This window comes from Periplaneta americana, chromosome 11, assembly GCF_040183065.1.
Source record: "Periplaneta americana isolate PAMFEO1 chromosome 11, P.americana_PAMFEO1_priV1, whole genome shotgun sequence".
Taxonomy (NCBI): domain Eukaryota; kingdom Metazoa; phylum Arthropoda; class Insecta; order Blattodea; family Blattidae; genus Periplaneta; species Periplaneta americana.
In genome coordinates this window covers 10,975,853-10,995,024 of record NC_091127.1, presented here as the reverse complement: position 1 = coordinate 10,995,024, position 19,172 = coordinate 10,975,853, and the positions used below count along the sequence as shown (strand labels likewise).

Sequence of the window (19,172 nt, the reverse complement as noted above, 5' to 3'; positions counted from 1 at the left end):
CTCTCATTGAACATTCCAAAAACAACTGCAGTTCCTTTTACATTAACGGCTTCTAGTCTGAGAAAAATAAAACTCGATAAGGATACAAATTTAAAAATACACAATTGCAGTAACATAAACTTGATTGATTGTAATTGCTCTTCCTTGACAGAATCCACGCAAGTAAAATACTTAGGTGTTGTCATTGATCAACATTTAAGATGGAATAAACATGTAACATATTTATGTAATAGGTTACGGAAAACAATTCACAACTTTGTAACCCTTCGTGCATATATGCCTATCTATGTTCTCCGTGTAGTTTATCTAGCCTTGTTTCAATCAGTCATCCAATACGGAATAATAGGATGGGGTGGAATGACAAAGACTATCTTAACTCCATTAATAGTACTGCAAAAACGTATCAAAATTTGTCTGCATAAACCACTTGATTATCCGACACAATTTATTTATTCTGAATTCCAAGTACTAAAAATTGAGCAAATATATAAACATACATTACTAACTTATTTTCACAATGAATTTTATAACTGAAAAACATATACATAACACCAGAAGAAATGTCCCAACTCTTTTGACAGAACCTAAATGCCACACTACAGCTGGATTAAGATACAGTAGGAATTATGGACCAAGACTATACAATTCAGTATTGAAAAATAATCCAGACCTAAGCAATTTACACATTCTTAAGTTTAAAAATGAAGTGAAAATGTTTGTATGATATTTGATAAATGTTATTATAATTTTTTTAAGTGTTACTAGCATTACAAGGTACTAATTTTTATTGTATTTATCTGATGCATGTACCCTATAAGATAAAACATTGTAATAAATATAAATAGATCATTTTCTTAATTAATAACAGTGTATATCTCCAATAAATGATTTTCTTAGCATCGCCACAGATACACTTGATTGTACTTGTCACTATATCTTGTCACTAGAAAGTTATTGAAATTTATATTTTCCCCGCCATTCATAAAATATTTTGATATGATACCTCTTGCACAAAAGGGGAGATCTATAACTGAAACTCGATTAATACATTTCAGTATTATTTGTATTTATCCTGGTAATAATGAACAGTTTGACTCGTAGACATTTTGTTTTTCAGCATTAACTTCCCATGATTGTACGAGAAGATTCGAAGAGAACGGCAGTTACGTAGACTTTCAGCTCCCCACTACTACCATTAATGCACAACACAATGTCAATACGGCGGTTGCTGTCGTCTGCGATACAACGAACTTTTCTGTTGATTTTCGAGTTTGGCATTTTTTCCGGTTATTATATGCTTATTTAAGTTGTGTTAACTCTCGCTAGTGGTTTTATATTTTATTTTATCCGTCTTAGTATTTATTTTGTTATTGTAAATATTTTTGTTTTATCATTATTATTATTATTATTATTATTATTATTATTATTATTGTTACTATTATTTATATCATCAGCATTATTATTTGAACCCTGTAAAATTTATGTAGACTACTGGACTGTACCCGAGCACGAGCATATGCTCATTTCGGGTATCTATTCATATGTATTTAATTCAAATGTAAATCTATACTAATAATAAATCTGTAGCCGAAATTTTTGTGGTAATTTTCGATTTTCCAAAAATAATTGGTCCTAACATATATAATTAACCACCCTGAAACCGAAAATCGCTTTTTTGAAATTTTTGTTTGTATGCCTGTCTGTCTGTCTGTATGTTTGTTACCTTTTCACGCGATAATGGCTGAACGGATTTCCATGAAAATTGGAATATAAATTAAGTTCGTCGTAACTTAGATTATAGGCTATATGGCATTCAAAATACATTATTTGAAAGGGGGGTTATAAGGGCGCCTGAATTAAATAAATCGAAATATCTCGCTTATTATTGATTTTTATGAAAAATGTTACATAATAAAAATTGCTTTAAAAATCATTTCGAATAAGTTTTATTCTTTGAAAAATTTTGATAGGACTGATATTTAATGAGATAAATGAATTTTAAAATTAAAATAACTGCCATCTAAGGCCGTGTAATGAATGAATTAAAAAACAAATGACTTCGTCTATAAGGGGCCTTGGACAACAACAATCGAAAGCAATGAAAGATAGCCTACAGATAATGTTTCTGTGTTTGTATGAAGTAATATCAGAAGCTTAATTAATCGATTTGTATAATTAATTATTAATTCACCATTGGAAAGTGTAGTTTCTCTGGATGGACATATGCTATAATGTTATTACAGCAACTTCTGAGTGAATCGAGGACAGGTAAGATTAAAATAGCTTCTTATGCACAGAAAACTTGATAGGCTATTCTGTATATTCGTTTCCTGTATTTCCTAAACTAATTTTTATGACCAAATGAGTGGTCTCTGGATCAAAATGATCGCATTTTAATTTTTTAATTAAATTTAAATGAAGTAACATAATAAACGATTTATCCTTCTATCAAACACGAATGTTCCCTGGATCAAATGTCCTATTTTAATTATATAATTACTTTATATTTATTTCTAACGGGTGCAGCGGAGCGCACGGGTACGGCTAGTTGTAAATAAATTTAAAAATTTGAAATTTGACAAAAAAAAAATTAACACAATTTGCTTCTATTCAACAAAGGCACAATGAATAGCGGAAGAGCGGGAACAGCGTCTTTGTTATGGTGCCATCTATTGTTTTTCGCCAACAACTACAATTACACATCTCCTGAAATTCTATGACCCTTTCTTTCTAATGGTACAGATCAAGTCCCCACACTGCCGGATGCGCAGAAGATACGACTGGACCCAAATTGAAGCGATCGCTCGCCGCCATCTTGGGGCCGTGACGATAGCGGACGGAAAGCAATGCTGATAGAACGCAACCGCAAAAGACATTAAGATTTATTACTATACCATAAAAAAACAACCAAATTAAGAAATCATGAAAGGTCATACACAAGTGAACAACCCACAACATAATTAAGAAGCTAGGTCTTCACAACACACAATGACATAGACCCCATATCTGAAGATGACACACACCGAGTGTCGAAAACGTTCATATAAATCCAAATATTAAGATAAGCACAGGTGGAAAACAAAAATTGATATTATAACCAAATATAAGCTAAAAGAGTAACAAGGATAAAAACAAATATAAACGGTGAAACGTAATCACCTGCATTCCTGTAGTAGTCTACAACAGCAAATAATTGAAGAAACTGGAACTGTCAGTCAGTAATCGTCATCTTTGTGAACAACAAATATTAAGCTGTTATGCTAAAACTGTCAATTAAAAATTCTTGTCTTCGTGATTAGGCCTATTCATATTTACACAATTCATCATATCTGTACCGATGGAGTTCCTGAAATATTTAATTAATCGAGTTAGGACATTAACTTAATCTTGCTTAGGCCTAATAATAAATATTTCAATAAACAATGAAATGCATCAACTGTAATTATTAAATCGAATATGTGCAAGAATGTCAAAATATTGTAACTAGGCCATATCTAGATAGTATGAAAATACTTAACCAGATTTATTTCGCACTCACCTATTGATTCATAAATAAAATTGATTTAGAGAGATGCTGTCTAACTATCTTCTTGTGCACAGCAATACTGTATGATTTTGCAGTGTGATGACATCTGATTTTCACATACAGATTTATTGTCAGATGCATTATTCTTAAAATGTTGTTTTCGGGATATTCGTTATCTAAAACATGGTCATGTAACTGGGGGAAAGGGATTGAAGAATTGAGCTGGTCCAGAACTAATTAAAAACTGATGGAACTGCGTCAGGTTTCAGTAACTTATTACCATTACTCTTCCAGAAACAAGATTCTATGAAATGAACTGAACAAAGCCTGTGGTGAATTGATGGTATTAATTTATCGCTTTTAACAGCAGATAACCATTTACTGAGAAGCTCAGCCTTTTGCAATGGAAACCTAAAAAGAAAGTTTGCGCTTACTCCTATAAAGCATTTTCTTCTATTAACACAATAAATATGTACTAATGTTCTCAGTCATTTTACAATATCCTAATACAATATATGTAACAAACTTACTTATGAAAAGAAATTTCCGAATCCTTCTTACATTGATTCGTACAGTTGTATGCAGCACAACTATACACCATGATTCCACTTGCGGAATTTATATAGGAGTACGATGAAAATAAATGATAAAAGTACACTATTTGTACAGTTGTATGCAGCACAAGAGCACACGATGGTTTCACTTATAACATGATTAAAATACTATATAAACACTATATGTATAGGCCTCATACGTAGCACAATAGTAGGCCTACACTGTGATTTCACGTATATCACAGGAGAACGATTCATTTAAACTATATAAACACTATATACACACACTATTGATTAAATTAATACGCACTTACTCCTAACACATTCAATAATACTGAATAACCTTCTATGTTATTTCAAATTAAGCGGAATTGTGATGTAAACATATTGTAATCACATGGCTCTCTGCCCCAAGATGGAGATGCGCGAAAGTGTTCAATTTTTGGTCGAGGAACAGCGCTCGTAGTGAGTCTAGGTTGAACTATAAAACGTCTTTGGTACCAATATATATTTCGTAATATGATTAGTTACAAAATTATAGCAGTTCATAGTCACGAAATGTTTTCCTGGACACACTATGTATCAGTCACTTTTTTTATTCTAGGTTCGTTTTCCCATAACCTTGTTATTCGTCACTTTCCTGCAGACGATCCCTCCAAGTTTCAGACACATGAAGCATGTTCAATATTCATCAATCACGATATAGCCTACTTATTAAAAATTTGCGATAAAGTAGTTTTCAAGCCATAAATCTCGCATCTTCAGGATCTCAATGATGCGTTCTGGCGGAGTGCTCCGGAAGCACAAGCTGGACTCGTGGGCGGCACACGTGCCGGAGCAGCAGAACACGTGGACGAGCGTGACTGTGGGACAGATCTCGCCCCTCCTGACGATCCTCGGGGGCGGAGTGGCCACGTCTCTGGTGCTGCTTCTCGTCGAGATGGCCGCCACGTACTGGCACAAGATGAGTCAGCGCCGAAACACGTGGTCAGGTCAGCTCAGTAAGCAGTTGCACACACAGCATTTATTCTTCCGCGTCTAGCGTAAGTCTTGATCCCACGTCTGTTGTCACCAAATTTAATTTATGTACTACAGTTAATATATATTGAGAAGATTAACTCCGTATGTAGATGAAATTATTGGGGATCTTCACTGCGGTTTTAGGCGTAATAGATCGACTATTGATCAGATTTTTTGTATTCGACAGATACAGGAGAAAAAACGGGAGTATAAGGGCACAGTACATCAGTTATTCATAGATTTCAAAAAGGCATATGACTCGGTTAAGACAGAAGTTTTATATAATATTCTTATTGAATTTGGTATTCCCAAGAAACTAGTTCGATTAATTGAAATGTGTCGCAGTGAAACATACAGCAGAGTCCGTATAGGTCAAATTTTATCTGATGCTTTTCCAATTCACTGTGGGCTAAAGCAAGGCGATGCACTATCACCTGTACTTTTTAACTTCGCTCTAGAATATGCCATTAGGAAAGTTCAGGATAACGGACAGGGTTTAGAATTGAACGGGTTACATCAGCTGCTTGTCTATCCAGATGACGTGAATATGTTAGGAGAAAATTCACAAACGATTAGAGAAAACACGAGAATTTTACTTGAAGCAAGTAAAGCATTAGGTTTGGAAATAAATCCCGAAAAGACAAAGTATATGATTATGTCTCGTGACCAGAATATTGTACGAAATGGAAACATAAAAATTGGAGATTTATCTTTCGAAGAGATGGAAAAATTAAAATATCTTGGAGCAACAGTAACAAATATAAATTACACTCGGGAGGAAATTAAACACAGAATAAATAGGGAAATGCCTGTTATTATTCGGTTGAGAAGCTTTTGTCATCTAATCTGCTGTCAAAAAATCTGAAACTTAGAATTTATAAAACAGTTATATTACCGATTGTTCTGTCTCTCACTTTGAGAGGAACAGAGATTAAGGATCTTTGACAATAAGGTTCTCTGGAAAATATTTGGGGCTAAGAGGGATGAGGTTACAGGATGAAAAAAGTTACAAAACGCAGAGCTACACGCATTGTATTCTTCATCTGACATAATTAGGAACATTAAATCCAGACTTTGAGATGGGCAGGACATGTAGCACGTATGGGCGAATCCAGAAATGCATATAGAGTGTTAGTTGGGAGGCCGGAGGGAAAAAGACCTTTGGGGAGGCTGAGACGTAGACGGGAGGATAATATTAAAATAGATTTGAGGGAGGTGGGATATGATGGTAGGGACTGGATTGGTCTTGCTCAGGATAGGGACCGATGGCGGGCTTGTGTAAGGGCGGCAATGAACCTCTGGGTTCCTTAAAAGCCAGTAAGTAAGTAATCTTTACTATAGAAATTTAATGGGATAAAATTTCTTTTGATCAATTTTAATGTGAACCCATTGCAAGAAATACCAACTTAACATGAAAAGTATCCTTAACTCGTTTTGTTCGCCATCACCTCAAATATAAGAAGTGAAGAAAAATGACGCACTCGAACTTCACCCAGCAGTTATTATTAAATTTTTAGTTTCATGTCTGCAGCTTCCGCCATTCTTTTACCACTTCTATTCACTGTTCAATTTTTAGTTACAATATTTAAATTATGAAGGAACATTAATTTAAAATACATATTTCCTAACATTATTTTAAGGGTCACTTTAATTCACAACAAAGCAATTTTATATTTTTAAGATGTTCAATTATGCATTTATTTGTGTATATGTTTATTTATTTATCATTTAATTCTAAAATTAGACCCTTTGACCCGTTCCATCTCATTCTTGTGGCGATTAAGAACCAAAATTATACGTAACACAAACAACAGGAATACATTTAGTTTCTTGCGGTTACATACTTTCACCTCAAAACACATTTAAAATGTGATAATCTATTACAAATAACGCCTTTATTCTAGCATACTCTTGTCTTCTTTTTAGGTTTCATTACTCTTGGAATTATTTGTGATCGAAGTTGTTACATTATTTTGCAGGTCTATCAATGGCATCAAACTGGAGATATCCAAACAAATATTATTAATGAAGCTTTACAACATGAAAATATTACATCATGAAACTTTCATTGATTATATTTTGCAGCTCATAAAGGCTAGCATGGTCGGACATATTAACTAAATTATGTGGTATGATTTTCTTGCGATAAAAGCATAAACATACTAGAATCTTAAAAACCTAAAATGTCTTTATACCAATAACTCTAAAATGAAAATGACATTACTGCTACTGAGATGCTACAGAATTTAATAAATAAGTGTAATATGTTCTAGTGTAACAGTGAATACTAGTTAAAATGAACTGTGAATAGTGTTGGAGACCGCTGAGCAAAATGACATCTCCACAATGACAAATGTTACCAAGTTATAATACATTACAACATGGACACAAACTACTGAAAGGTATAGGCTACTCGTATTTCAAAACTTTCTGTTCCGTGTCTTGTGATTTGGAGAGATGTGTTACCTCAGCTTCAAGGAATGTAGCACAAAAATTTAAGAATGAAGCAAGCAAAATAATGAAGTGGCGAAATTATTTGAGAAACATGTACACAGCTTGTTGCAAGAATTGCAGAATTTCCGGACACCTATTGCACTGAAAAGTGAGACAGCGATGAGACTAAAATGGCAACAAGCAAACATGGAGATGACAGAATTTAAAGAAATTCTGAGAACGAAGTAAAAGTAGTGTCAGCAATTCACCCCTGCTTGTATAACTCTGACCAGAAGAAAAGGAAATAAAAGAAGAACGAAGCATTTACAACCTGAGTACAACATTGTATGTTCTCGAATGACAAGACTTTTTTTTTAGCTCACTGGCCTTTCTGTGTAAGTACAAAGATATTCATAAGAAAATGCTCATTTTTCTGTAATATTTTGTCAAAACGATTAATTGGCTTTCAGGTCAGTACGTCTAAACCTACGAGGTGTAAAGTGCATAATGTCTAATCAGCAATTACGTCTAATGAAAAATAAGTCTACAATCCATGTGAAAATAGGAAAAGATCTCATGCCGAAATGTCTAATTTTGAATTACGTTTAATCACAAATAATGTCTACTGAAGTATAGTCTAATGCTGGGTAACAATATTCAGTAACTTCATGGTACAATAAGGTCAACTGAAAAACAGGGAATAATAGTTAACATTGCAATTCCTAAATACTATCAATCTATCAGTGTTAAGACTCTCTGATCCGACAAAACCATGTAGTATTATCACACAATGTCTAATTGGAAACAATGTCTATTCATTAGCCTCAGTAAGTGGTCACTCTTCCCAAAGGCTCATTCACAACAAAAATTAAACATAACATAACGTTAACTTAAAAATGTAAACGTTACAGTAAAATCAAGAACATTCACGATAGGAACATAAAGATAACCGCAAAGATACTTGGTAACCATGGAAACATAGCAATGAAGTAATTTCCTCATATTCTGTCGTATACTTCAGCGCTCCACGATTGTGTTCTGTTTGCAAATCACGTAAGCATAAGCATGAAAGTTTGGAGTTTGCGAACTTTCATGTTAACGTCTAACGGCAATGTTTATGTCAATGCTTATGTGAATCATTGTGAATGATCCCATTTGATAACATGGGCGCAAACTTCTGTGTTTATGTTACGGTTATGTTTAATTTTCATTGTGAATGAGCCTTAAGAACTCAACCATTAGAGAAAAATTAGAAGGGTTGACCTACCTTTTCAATATAAACTGTATTATGTATCATGGTTACAGATATAAAATGTAAATTTTGCTGTGTATAAATATATAATTTCCTCTATTCAATTTTTACTGTGTATAAATATATAATTTTTTCTATTCAAACATTTTACAAGTCGAAATCTGTTACACATTTTTTACCTTTCACAGCTTAAACAAGATTGGAAGTTAGACATAGAGGTATAGGACATGACTGTAAGTTAGACATAATTGTATCGAATTTCATTTTACTTTAGGCATATTGATATTAGACCCGCTTTCTTAGACCTTCTATCATTAGACCTAAGTAATTAGACATTATTGTATTAGACATTAAACCTTTAGACGTACTGACCGCTAACCATGAACTGCTGTAGTTCGCGTTTTTATAAAATGTTGTTGTTTTAAGAGTTTAATTTACATTGAATAGAATATAAATAGGCTATACACGATACTTAAATCACCGTCAAAATAAATTCTAGAGTTTGTAAAAGGTGTGGGGGGAAGCTATGCTAACATTCCGAACCACGTTTATTAACATTTTTATTACGAATTTTAAGTCGCAATAGTTTTCATAGCAGTACCAGGTAATTAGAAACTTTTTCCTTCCCGTCTTTTAAATTTTACATTAAAACTCACTTTTCATTTCATATTCATTAATTTAGCTAATTTAATAATAGTAATAATAATAATAATAATAATAATAATAATAATAATAATAATAAAATTTAAGTGACAGAGTTAAGGCCATTCGGCCTTCTCTTCAACTCAACCAAAATGACAGAAAATTACTACATTGCTATAAACAAAACATAATTAATATAATACAAAAACAGTTCCTTTTACCTTCACAACACACCAATAAAATAATTATATAATAATACATACACTTCCAATCTTATCACATAATCCAACGTTGGCCAGAGCCAACGCATAAACATGAAAGAACGAACAGACATTTACAATAGATATTAAAAATAAATTAGACTTCGCAACCTTCCACTGTGGACAACCACGTACTCTCAAATATTCCTGCTGCCATATGGACGATGACAAAAGTAACTAAAATTCTTTCCAGAGGTTTCCCGCTAGTACAAGGCTCCTACAAACGACCTTCCCGGTTTCGAACACATGTTATTTACGTTCTATGAATCTGAGGTGCATGGAAATAGTACCAATGGAAAGAGAAATTCAAAAAGTTTAGTTCCTTACCTTAAAGATGTTCAATGTATCCCCCTTGATAACACGGCACACATCAAACCTATAGTCAAGTTCCAGTTGGTACACAGATTTTCCGACTCCCAGATTCTGAGATTAAGTCTGTTTACCAGAAAGATGAAAAGTGGCTTCGTCAGAAAACATCACGGAACGAATAAATGCATCATCGTTTTCAATTAAAGTCTGCATACTTATGCAGAAATTTCTTCGTAGCACTTTGTCATCTGGTTTTAGGGCTTGCAGCAACTGTAGTCGGTACGGATGAAATCGCAACCGCTTACGAAGGATCTTGCCTTAAAATCCATGTACCATTTACGGATTGTAGGCCCACTGGGTGGATCTGCACCAAACTTTGTTCGGTAATAACCGACTGGTTCATATGAAAATCAAGCTTTTCTGTCTATAGCAATCATTTCGACTCAACAATGAACAAATTTGTTTATATGCGCTATTATGAGGCAGTGTGACCAACTAGGAAAACAATGTTCCCACAACTAAACTTTTTGAGTTTCTCTTTCCATTAGTGCTATTTTCATGCACCTCAGATCCATACAACATAAATTACATGTGTTCGAAACCGGAAAAGTCTTTGTAGCAGTCCTGTATTTACAGATATTTAGTTATTCCTTTTTTTGCAATGAAGATTGCTTAACTATGCATAGACTGAGACTTGAAACTCGTTAACATGAACTACCGGACAGAGTTTTTAATCATAAGATCCTTCTCCACCAATGCTAAAAAGTTTACATACATACACACATACATTTTTTTATTTTAATAGGTTATTTTACGACGCTTTATCAACATCTTAGGTTATTTAGCGTCTGAATGAAATGAAGGTGATAATGCCGGTGAAATGAGTCCGGGGTCCAGCACCGAAAGTTACCCAGCATTTGCTCATTTTGGGTTGAGGGAAAACCCCGGAAAAGAACCTCAACCAGGTAACTTGCCCCGACCGGGAATCGAACCCGGGCCACCTGGTTTCTCGGCCAGACGCGCTAACCGTTACTCCACAGGTGTGAACTACATACATACACACATACATACAGTCGACCTGGTTGGCAAGTTGGTATAGCGCTGGCCTTCTATGCCCAAGGTTGCGGGTTCGATCCCGAGCCAGGTCGATGGCATTTAAGTGTGCTTAAATGCGACAGGCTCATGTCAGTAGATTTACTGGCATGTAAAAGAACTCCTGCGGGACAAAATTCCGGCACATCCGGTGACGCTGATATAACCTCTGCAGTTGCGAGCGTCGTTAAATAAAACATAATATTTAACACACATACATACATTGCATTACATTATATTACATTACATTACATTACATAGAATTTAGCAAAATGTAATAGTAATTGAAATTAGAAATAATATTAACAATGATGGTAACCTAAAATAGAAAAAAGTGCAATTAGGCAACACTTGTATCTATAAGAATTTCAAGATCTCAAAAATTGTAAATATCTTGTTCTCATGTCTTAAATTATGTAACTAATTATATTATTGTAATATTTTATGTAAATCATGTAGTATTACTCCAATGTAATGGAGCATGCTGATGTACAAAAATAAAAAAAAACAAAATACATACATACATACATACATACATACATACATACATACATACATACATACATACATACATGCATGCATACATAACCACATACATACATACATACATACATACATACATACATACATACATACATACATAACCACATACATACATACATAACCACATACATACATACATACATACATACATACATACATAACCACATACATACATACATAACCACATACATACATACATACATACATACATACATAACCACATACATACATACATACATACATAACCACATACATACATGCATACATACATACATAACCACATACATACATGCATACATACATAACCACATACATACATACATAACCACATACATACATACATAACCACATACATACATAACCACATACATACATACATAACCACATACATACATACATAACCACATACATACATACATACATAACCACATACATACATACATACATGCATACATAACCACATACATACATACATACATACATAACCACATATGCACACATACACAAACACACACACGTACATATGTACTCAAATGCGAGTAAGTGTAGGCCTGCGTAAGCAACGAGACAGTTTTAGAAGTGAAATGTAAATCGTGGATTGAGTTCTTTCTGAGTCAGTTATTTGTGATTTTCTAGATACGTACTGCATATATAATTACTCTGTAACTGCTATGAGTTTCATGCACGCGTATCCAGTACACTGAAATGTACTTTCGCCTAATCATTTGCGTTTTTGGGTCACTCGTGTGGCAATTTTTATCTATCAATAAGAGTGAGTATTCATAAGGGCGAGCCTGTTTTGTTTAATTGATGCAATAAAACTTGTCAATTTAAAACTCACTGGTTCAATGTACATTAATTTATTCCTATTTGCACGCAATTCAGCCGTAAACAGGTTTTTCTTTTTTTACAAATCTGGCTTACAGGTATAGCTAGCTCCCTGTAAAGCTGACTTGAATAACTTCAAGCGAAAAATTGTTCCAGAGCCTGGTATCGAACCCGGGATCTTTGGCTGGGCGCGCCAACGCTCTACCGACTGAGCTACCTAGGAACTGTACCAGATCCCGGCTCAATTTGCAGACAGAACGTCAGAACCCAGAATTGAGTGCACACTTTCTGTGTGACTTAAATTTGTGGTTTTCTGTTAACGAACAGTAGGCTAATCTTTATGCAAAAAAAACTTTCCAAACAGCATCGATGAAACATATTTCAGTGTCGAAGATAAACTTAATTTTAAGAAAATCAAAACACAATTTCTTTAGCCTATATGATGTATCGATCGAACGTGTACTTTGACGAATTTTTGGCCCGGGGTTGTTTATATTGAAGTGACACAAATGTCGAAACTACATATTTTAGAAAGATACATTTCAATTCACCAATATACGATATCTAAGTTCTGTAACCGCGTTAGTGACGAACGATTTTAGCGACTGTGCAATTACAGTTCTTTTTCTCTACATGAATATCAAAACATGACATTAAACAATGTTTATCAAAACACTCGTTCCTCTAATGAATATTATATTTCAATAAATATTTTATGATTGTTTAACTACCGTATATTTAATTACAAAACCTGTTCGCATAATGTACAAGCATTATTTATGTAATCTATTTCAGGTAACGATATGTTTAATCATACTATGTTAATGTTTAGTTTGGAAATAAAGTGTTTAAATTATTGTGGAGTCAATTATTTTCATTCATACATTGCAGAATCAATGGAACAGATGCATTATAGGACCCACCCTAAATATAAGAATATGCAAAGCCGCAAAAAAAGGTCAACGGAAGTAGCGTTTCAATTAATTAAATTATCGATATATATCGTTTTTATTATGTTGCCAACCAAAGAATATTGTTGTAAATTAGTTTGATTTTAATCATAGTGGAAATTTCATATGCTATAGTTAAATATAAAAAACAAGTGGATCACATTCTCCCCTTTGAAATTATTATGGAATTATAAAGAGAATCTTTTTAGTTGCTTTATCCATGAATACAGGTATGTTCTGTGATTTTTTTATGTGATTGTGGTTTATTTAGGAGTGGAATGTTCTGCGAAACATGTAATCCCGGGATGAGTTTGAAGAAATGTAAAAGTAAACGAGATGCACTCATGTGGATATGTCATCGGAAAATACAAGGTATTAAATGATAAACACAGGAACATCGTGTCGTAGCACTTTGTGAAATCACTTGGATAACGGAGGAGAAAATGAACATCTCCAGTGATGTCCATGGTAAAATGCTAATTTTTACACCAATGTTTGTTTAATTTTTTGGTCCAGAGAAAATACTAGTAAAAAGTGTTTTTGTGAAATACTAGTATTTTCCCAGGACTAAAAATATAGTATAAATGAAGTAAAATTAGTATTTTACGTGAACCACACACTAAATTTGTTGTAAAATGTTTAAGTTCTAAGTTTAGTTTTGGTTTGTTTCTTTAACTTTATTTTGAACTAGCCGTACCCGTCCGCTCCGCTGCACCCGTTAGAAATAAATATAAAGTAATTACATAATTAAAATAGGACATTTGATCCAGGGAACATTCGTGTTTGATAGAAGGATAAATCGTTTATTATGTTACTTAATTTAAATTGTATTTGCATAATTAAAATGCGATCATTTTGATCCAGAGACCACTCATTTGGTCATAAAAATTATTTTAGGAAATAGGAATGAATGTACAGAATAGCCTGTCAAGTTTTCTGTGCATAAGAAGCTATTTTAATCTTACCTGTCCTCGATTCACTCAGAAGTTACTGTAATAACATTATAGCATTATGTCCATCTAGAGAAACTACACTTTCCAATGGTGAAATAATAATTAATTATACAAATCGGTTAATTTAGCTTCCGATATTACTTCATACAAACACAGAAACATTCTCTGTAGGCTATCTTTCATAGCTTTCGATTGTTGCTGTCCAAGGCCCCTTATAGACGAAGTCATTTCTTTTTAATTCATTACACGGCCTTAGATGGCAGTTATTTTAATTTTGAAACTCATTTATCTCATTAAATATCAGTCCTATCAAAATTTTTCAAGGAATAAAACTTATCGCAAATGATGTTTAAAGAAACTTTTGTTATGTAACATTTTTCACAGAAATCAATAATAAGCGAGATATTTCGATTTATTTAATTCAGGCGCCCTTATAACCCCCCCTTTTAAATAATATATTTTGAATGCCATATAGCCTAAAATCTAAGTTACAACGAACTTAATTTATATTCCAATTTTCATCGAAATCCGTTCAGCCATTATCTCGTGAAAAGGTAACAAACATACAGACAGACAGACATACAAACAAAAATTTCAAAAAAGCGATTTTCGGTTTCAGGGTGATTAATTATATGTTTGGACCAATTATTTTTTGAAAATCGAAAATTACCAGAAAAATGTCGGCTACAGATTTATTATTAGTATAGATAAAATATAATATATTGTAGCCTATAACAAAGGTGACAAAATGTGAGCTTAATTTCATTGTCGTTGGTTTTATTATGTTTGTAGTATGCTTTAGCTTTATTAAGATGGCATACTTGATATAGTAGTCGAAAGTATGCAATATATAATCGATACTATGGAATACTCGGGTGGGTCCTACAATGCATCTGTTCAGAATCAATAATTCCTTGACTGAAGCTATGTCGCTGTTGTGAATTATTGTATAGTAGACACAAAACAACTCTGAACACAGAAAGAGGTTCTGTAAAGCGACCAGCCACTGAGATCAGCCAACATTAGCTGAATAACTGAATTGCGCTAGCTTGCTTTGACATTGAGTTTTCTTCATTCAAAGAGTACAGGCGAGAAAAGATGAATGTCACATTGCTTTTACGGGAGGGATAATGATCTAATTCAGTATACTCGTATTTCTGTTAAATTTACTGATGTTCTGTAGGTATACCAGAAGGCCGTTTTTACTATTGTTGAGTTTCTGTTTCTATTGTGTTGTGTAGATGGCTTTGTATTCATGTAGGCCTAACTGATTTTAGATTTTGATTAATGTTTATGATATTGGTGACTGAAGCGGTGATGAATCATGGCATGTGAATTTCCAATCCGGCATTTGCCTTTGTGACTGTGAAAAACCCTACTCAGATTGGTCAAAATTTTTGTTCTCTCATCTGTGGCGAAGTAAATGTATTTGTAATGCATGTTTCATTGTATACAGGGCTAGTTAAAAGTCCCGCACCACCTAAATAACTTTTGAAGCATGTGGTTCAGTGACATGAAACTTGGTATGTGGGGATAACCATATACTAAGAACTTAATAATGGTATTACCGAGATTTTTCTATTTCCGGTTTAACCCGAAGTAACTCCAACTCTCTTATTTTAAATGGAACACCCAATATATATATTTTTTTATTGTTGAATAAAGCTCATTAAGAGCTTTTCAAAAAGTACCCGCACTTGATACTTCTGTACAAATTCAGCGTTGCTAAATAAAAATGGAAGTGGTGCAAGATATTCCTAAAGCCTGATTAAATCATTCCTTAAATAGTTTCTATGATCGAGTGACACATTGTAAATCAGCTGAGGGCTACCGGTTTAGCCGGAAGTAACTCCAACTCTCTTATTTTAAATGGAACACCCAATATCTTTTTTTATTTTTGAATAAAGCTCATTAAGAGCTTTTCAAAAAGTACCCACACTTGATACTTCTGTACAAATTCAGCGTTGCTAAATAAAAATGGAAGTGGTGCAAGATATTCCTAAAGCCTGGTTAAATCATTCCTTAAATGGTCTATGATCGAGTGACACATTGTAAAGCAGCTGAGGGCTACCGGTTTAGCCGGAAGTAACTCCAACCCTGTTATTTTAAATGGAACACCCAATATCTTTTTTTTTTATTTTTGAATAAAGCTCATTAAGAGCTTTTCAAAAAGTACCCACACTTGATACTTCTGTACAAATTCAGCGTTGCTAAATAAAAATGGAAGTGGTGCAAGATATTCCTAAAGCCTGGTTAAATCATTCCTTAAATGGTTTCTATGATCGAGTGACACATTGTAAATCAACTGAGGGCTACTGGTTTAGCCGGAAGTAACTCCAACTCTCTTATTTTAAATGGAACACCCAATATCTTTTTTTATTTTTGAATAAAGCTCATTAAGAGCTTTTCAAAAAGTACCCGCACTTGATACTTCTGTACAAATTCAGCGTTGCTAAATAAAAATGGAAGTGGTGCAAGATATTCCTAAAGCCTGGTTAAATCATTCCTTAAATGGTTTCTATGATCGAGTGACACATTGTAAATCAGCTGAGGGCTACCGGTTTAGCCGGAAGTAACTCCAACTCTCTTATTTTAAATGGAACACCCAATATCTTTTTTTATTTTTGAATAAAGCTCATTAAGAGCTCTTCAAAAAGTACCCACACTTGATACTTCGTACAAATTCAGCGTTGCTAAATAAAAATGGAAGTGGTGCAAGATATTCCTAAAGCCTGGTTAAATCATTCCTTAAATGGTTTCTATGATCGAGTGACACATTGTAAATCAGCTGAGGGCTACCGGTTTAGCCGGAAGTAACTCCAACTCTCTTATTTTAAATGGAATACCCAATATCTTTTTTTTATTTTTGAATAAAGCTCATTAAGAGCTTTTCAAAAAGTACCCACACTTGATACTTCTGTACAAATTCAGCGTTGCTAAATAAAAATGGAAGTGGTGCAAGATATTCCTAAAGCCTGGTTAAATCATTCCTTAAACGGTTTCTATGATCGAATGACACATTGTAAAGCAGCTGAGGGCTACCAATTTGGACACATAAATTAGAAGGTGAGCTAGCTTTGTTTTGTTTTTGTTAAGGAAGGAGTATTTTATTATTTTAATATTCGATACACTTTTCTGTTTTCTTGACTTAGCAACACTGAATTTGTACAGAATTATCACGTGTGGATACTTTTTGAAAAGCTCTTAACGAGCACTATTCAAAAATAAAAAAATATATATTGGGTGTTCCATTTAAAATAAGAGAGTTAGAGTTACTTCCGGTTAAACCGGAAGTAGAAAGAATTCGGTAATATCATTATTGAGTTCTTAGTATATGGTTATCCCCACATACCAAGTTTCATGTCACTGAACCACATGCTTCAAAAGATATTTAGGTGGTGCGGGACTTTTAACTAACTCTGTATATCTCCCCATGGGGTCTACACATCTCCAGTAGGCTATATACTATATTTGATTCATTTTTGTTTTTCCTGCTATAATGATATGTATAATTTTAGTACACTAAATTTTTCTTCTCTTTGCTAGATTTCACAGTACGGGGAAACTAATGCATTATCGCAAATCTAACTTGAGAAGCTAGGCAAAAAGAAAATTGTGATGAAAGATGAGTGGAACGGAGAAAATTTCTCTCCGGCACCGGGATTGGATCGATCCGATATCGGGATGGGAATCCGGTGTGGCTTAGTGGATAGAGCATCAGCACGTAGAGCTGAAAACTCGGGTTTAAATCCTGGTGCCAGAGAGAATTTTTCTCCGTTCCACTCATCTTTCATCCTATGATGACGCAGAATATCTGCACGGAAATTTATCATATGTACTTCGGTACATGAAAATACCTTCTACATATACATATACATACATATATATATATTATTTGAACTGGTAATGGAAATTACGGGAACCTTGGAACTCAAAGTTTTTCAGAAAAATAGTAGTTTTCAGTGAAATGTCAATTTTTCAACATAATTTTCCTATTTTCCAAAATCCATCTGTCGTCAGTTTTGAGAACTAGCTAATTGCATTTCAGAATAAAATAAAACACACACTACAGTAAACAATATTACACGAAGGCCATGATCTGCAAGACTACTGACATATTTAGAGCCCAAATTAAATTGTTTATTAAAAACTTAACTTACTAAAAATAATTTACAGGTTCGATTCTGTGGTGTGTAATTTTCTGGGTACAGCTGTGTATTGGATATTAAAAACTACAAAATTTGAGGTGGTTTGATGACATTATTACCATTAGAAATGAAATATCATTGTAGTTAATGCCATGATGCGACTATTTTTCAATAATTATACATATTAATGCTATATTGATGATACGAAAGTGAAACGTTTTGGGGTTATATAAGTAGATGTAGAGAATAACTTAAATTAGATTTTGATTTCTATATTTTACTGAGTGGCGGCTATATAGTATATATAGTATATGTTACTGAAAGCTATAAAACTTACGTAAGATAATATTATTATTAAAAATCAAATATTTTTATAGTTATTAATCAAGTGGGGTTGGGTCTTTTTCATATATTTAATGGCGGTGTGGTGTAGATATTTTATATGCGTGGTTCTCTTCAGTATTGGCTCGAGAGAGAGTATCTTTCATTATTATGGAAGCAAATAACTTTCCCAATGTCTGGTATTCTTCATTGAAAATAAATCTGAAAAATGTTTATTTGAACGTCTAATGAACTTAGTTTGCAGCATTTGCTGCACAAGCCACTAGTAATATATATTTTTATTGGGTTAATTTACGACGCTGTATCAACATCTAGGTTAT

The 19,172-nt window shown here is 33.5% G+C and overlaps 1 protein-coding gene and 1 long non-coding RNA gene across 2 annotated transcripts in view; one reads left to right on the top strand and one right to left on the bottom strand.

Moving 5' to 3' along the window:
- LOC138708666 (glutamate receptor U1-like) overlaps positions 1 to 7,276 on the top strand; it is a 39,412-nt gene extending 32,136 nt beyond the window's left edge. The window contains exons 12-13 of the mRNA XM_069838752.1: positions 4,846 to 5,072; positions 7,080 to 7,276. Coding sequence (XP_069694853.1) covers positions 4,846 to 5,072; positions 7,080 to 7,126 — 274 coding nt within the window. The 3' untranslated portion in view covers positions 7,127 to 7,276. The remainder of the gene's footprint in view (positions 1 to 4,845; positions 5,073 to 7,079) is intronic.
- Positions 1 to 19,172, bottom strand: part of LOC138708800 (uncharacterized) — a 199,453-nt gene that overhangs the window by 85,795 nt on the left and 94,486 nt on the right. The gene's annotated exons all lie outside the window — the stretch shown is intronic.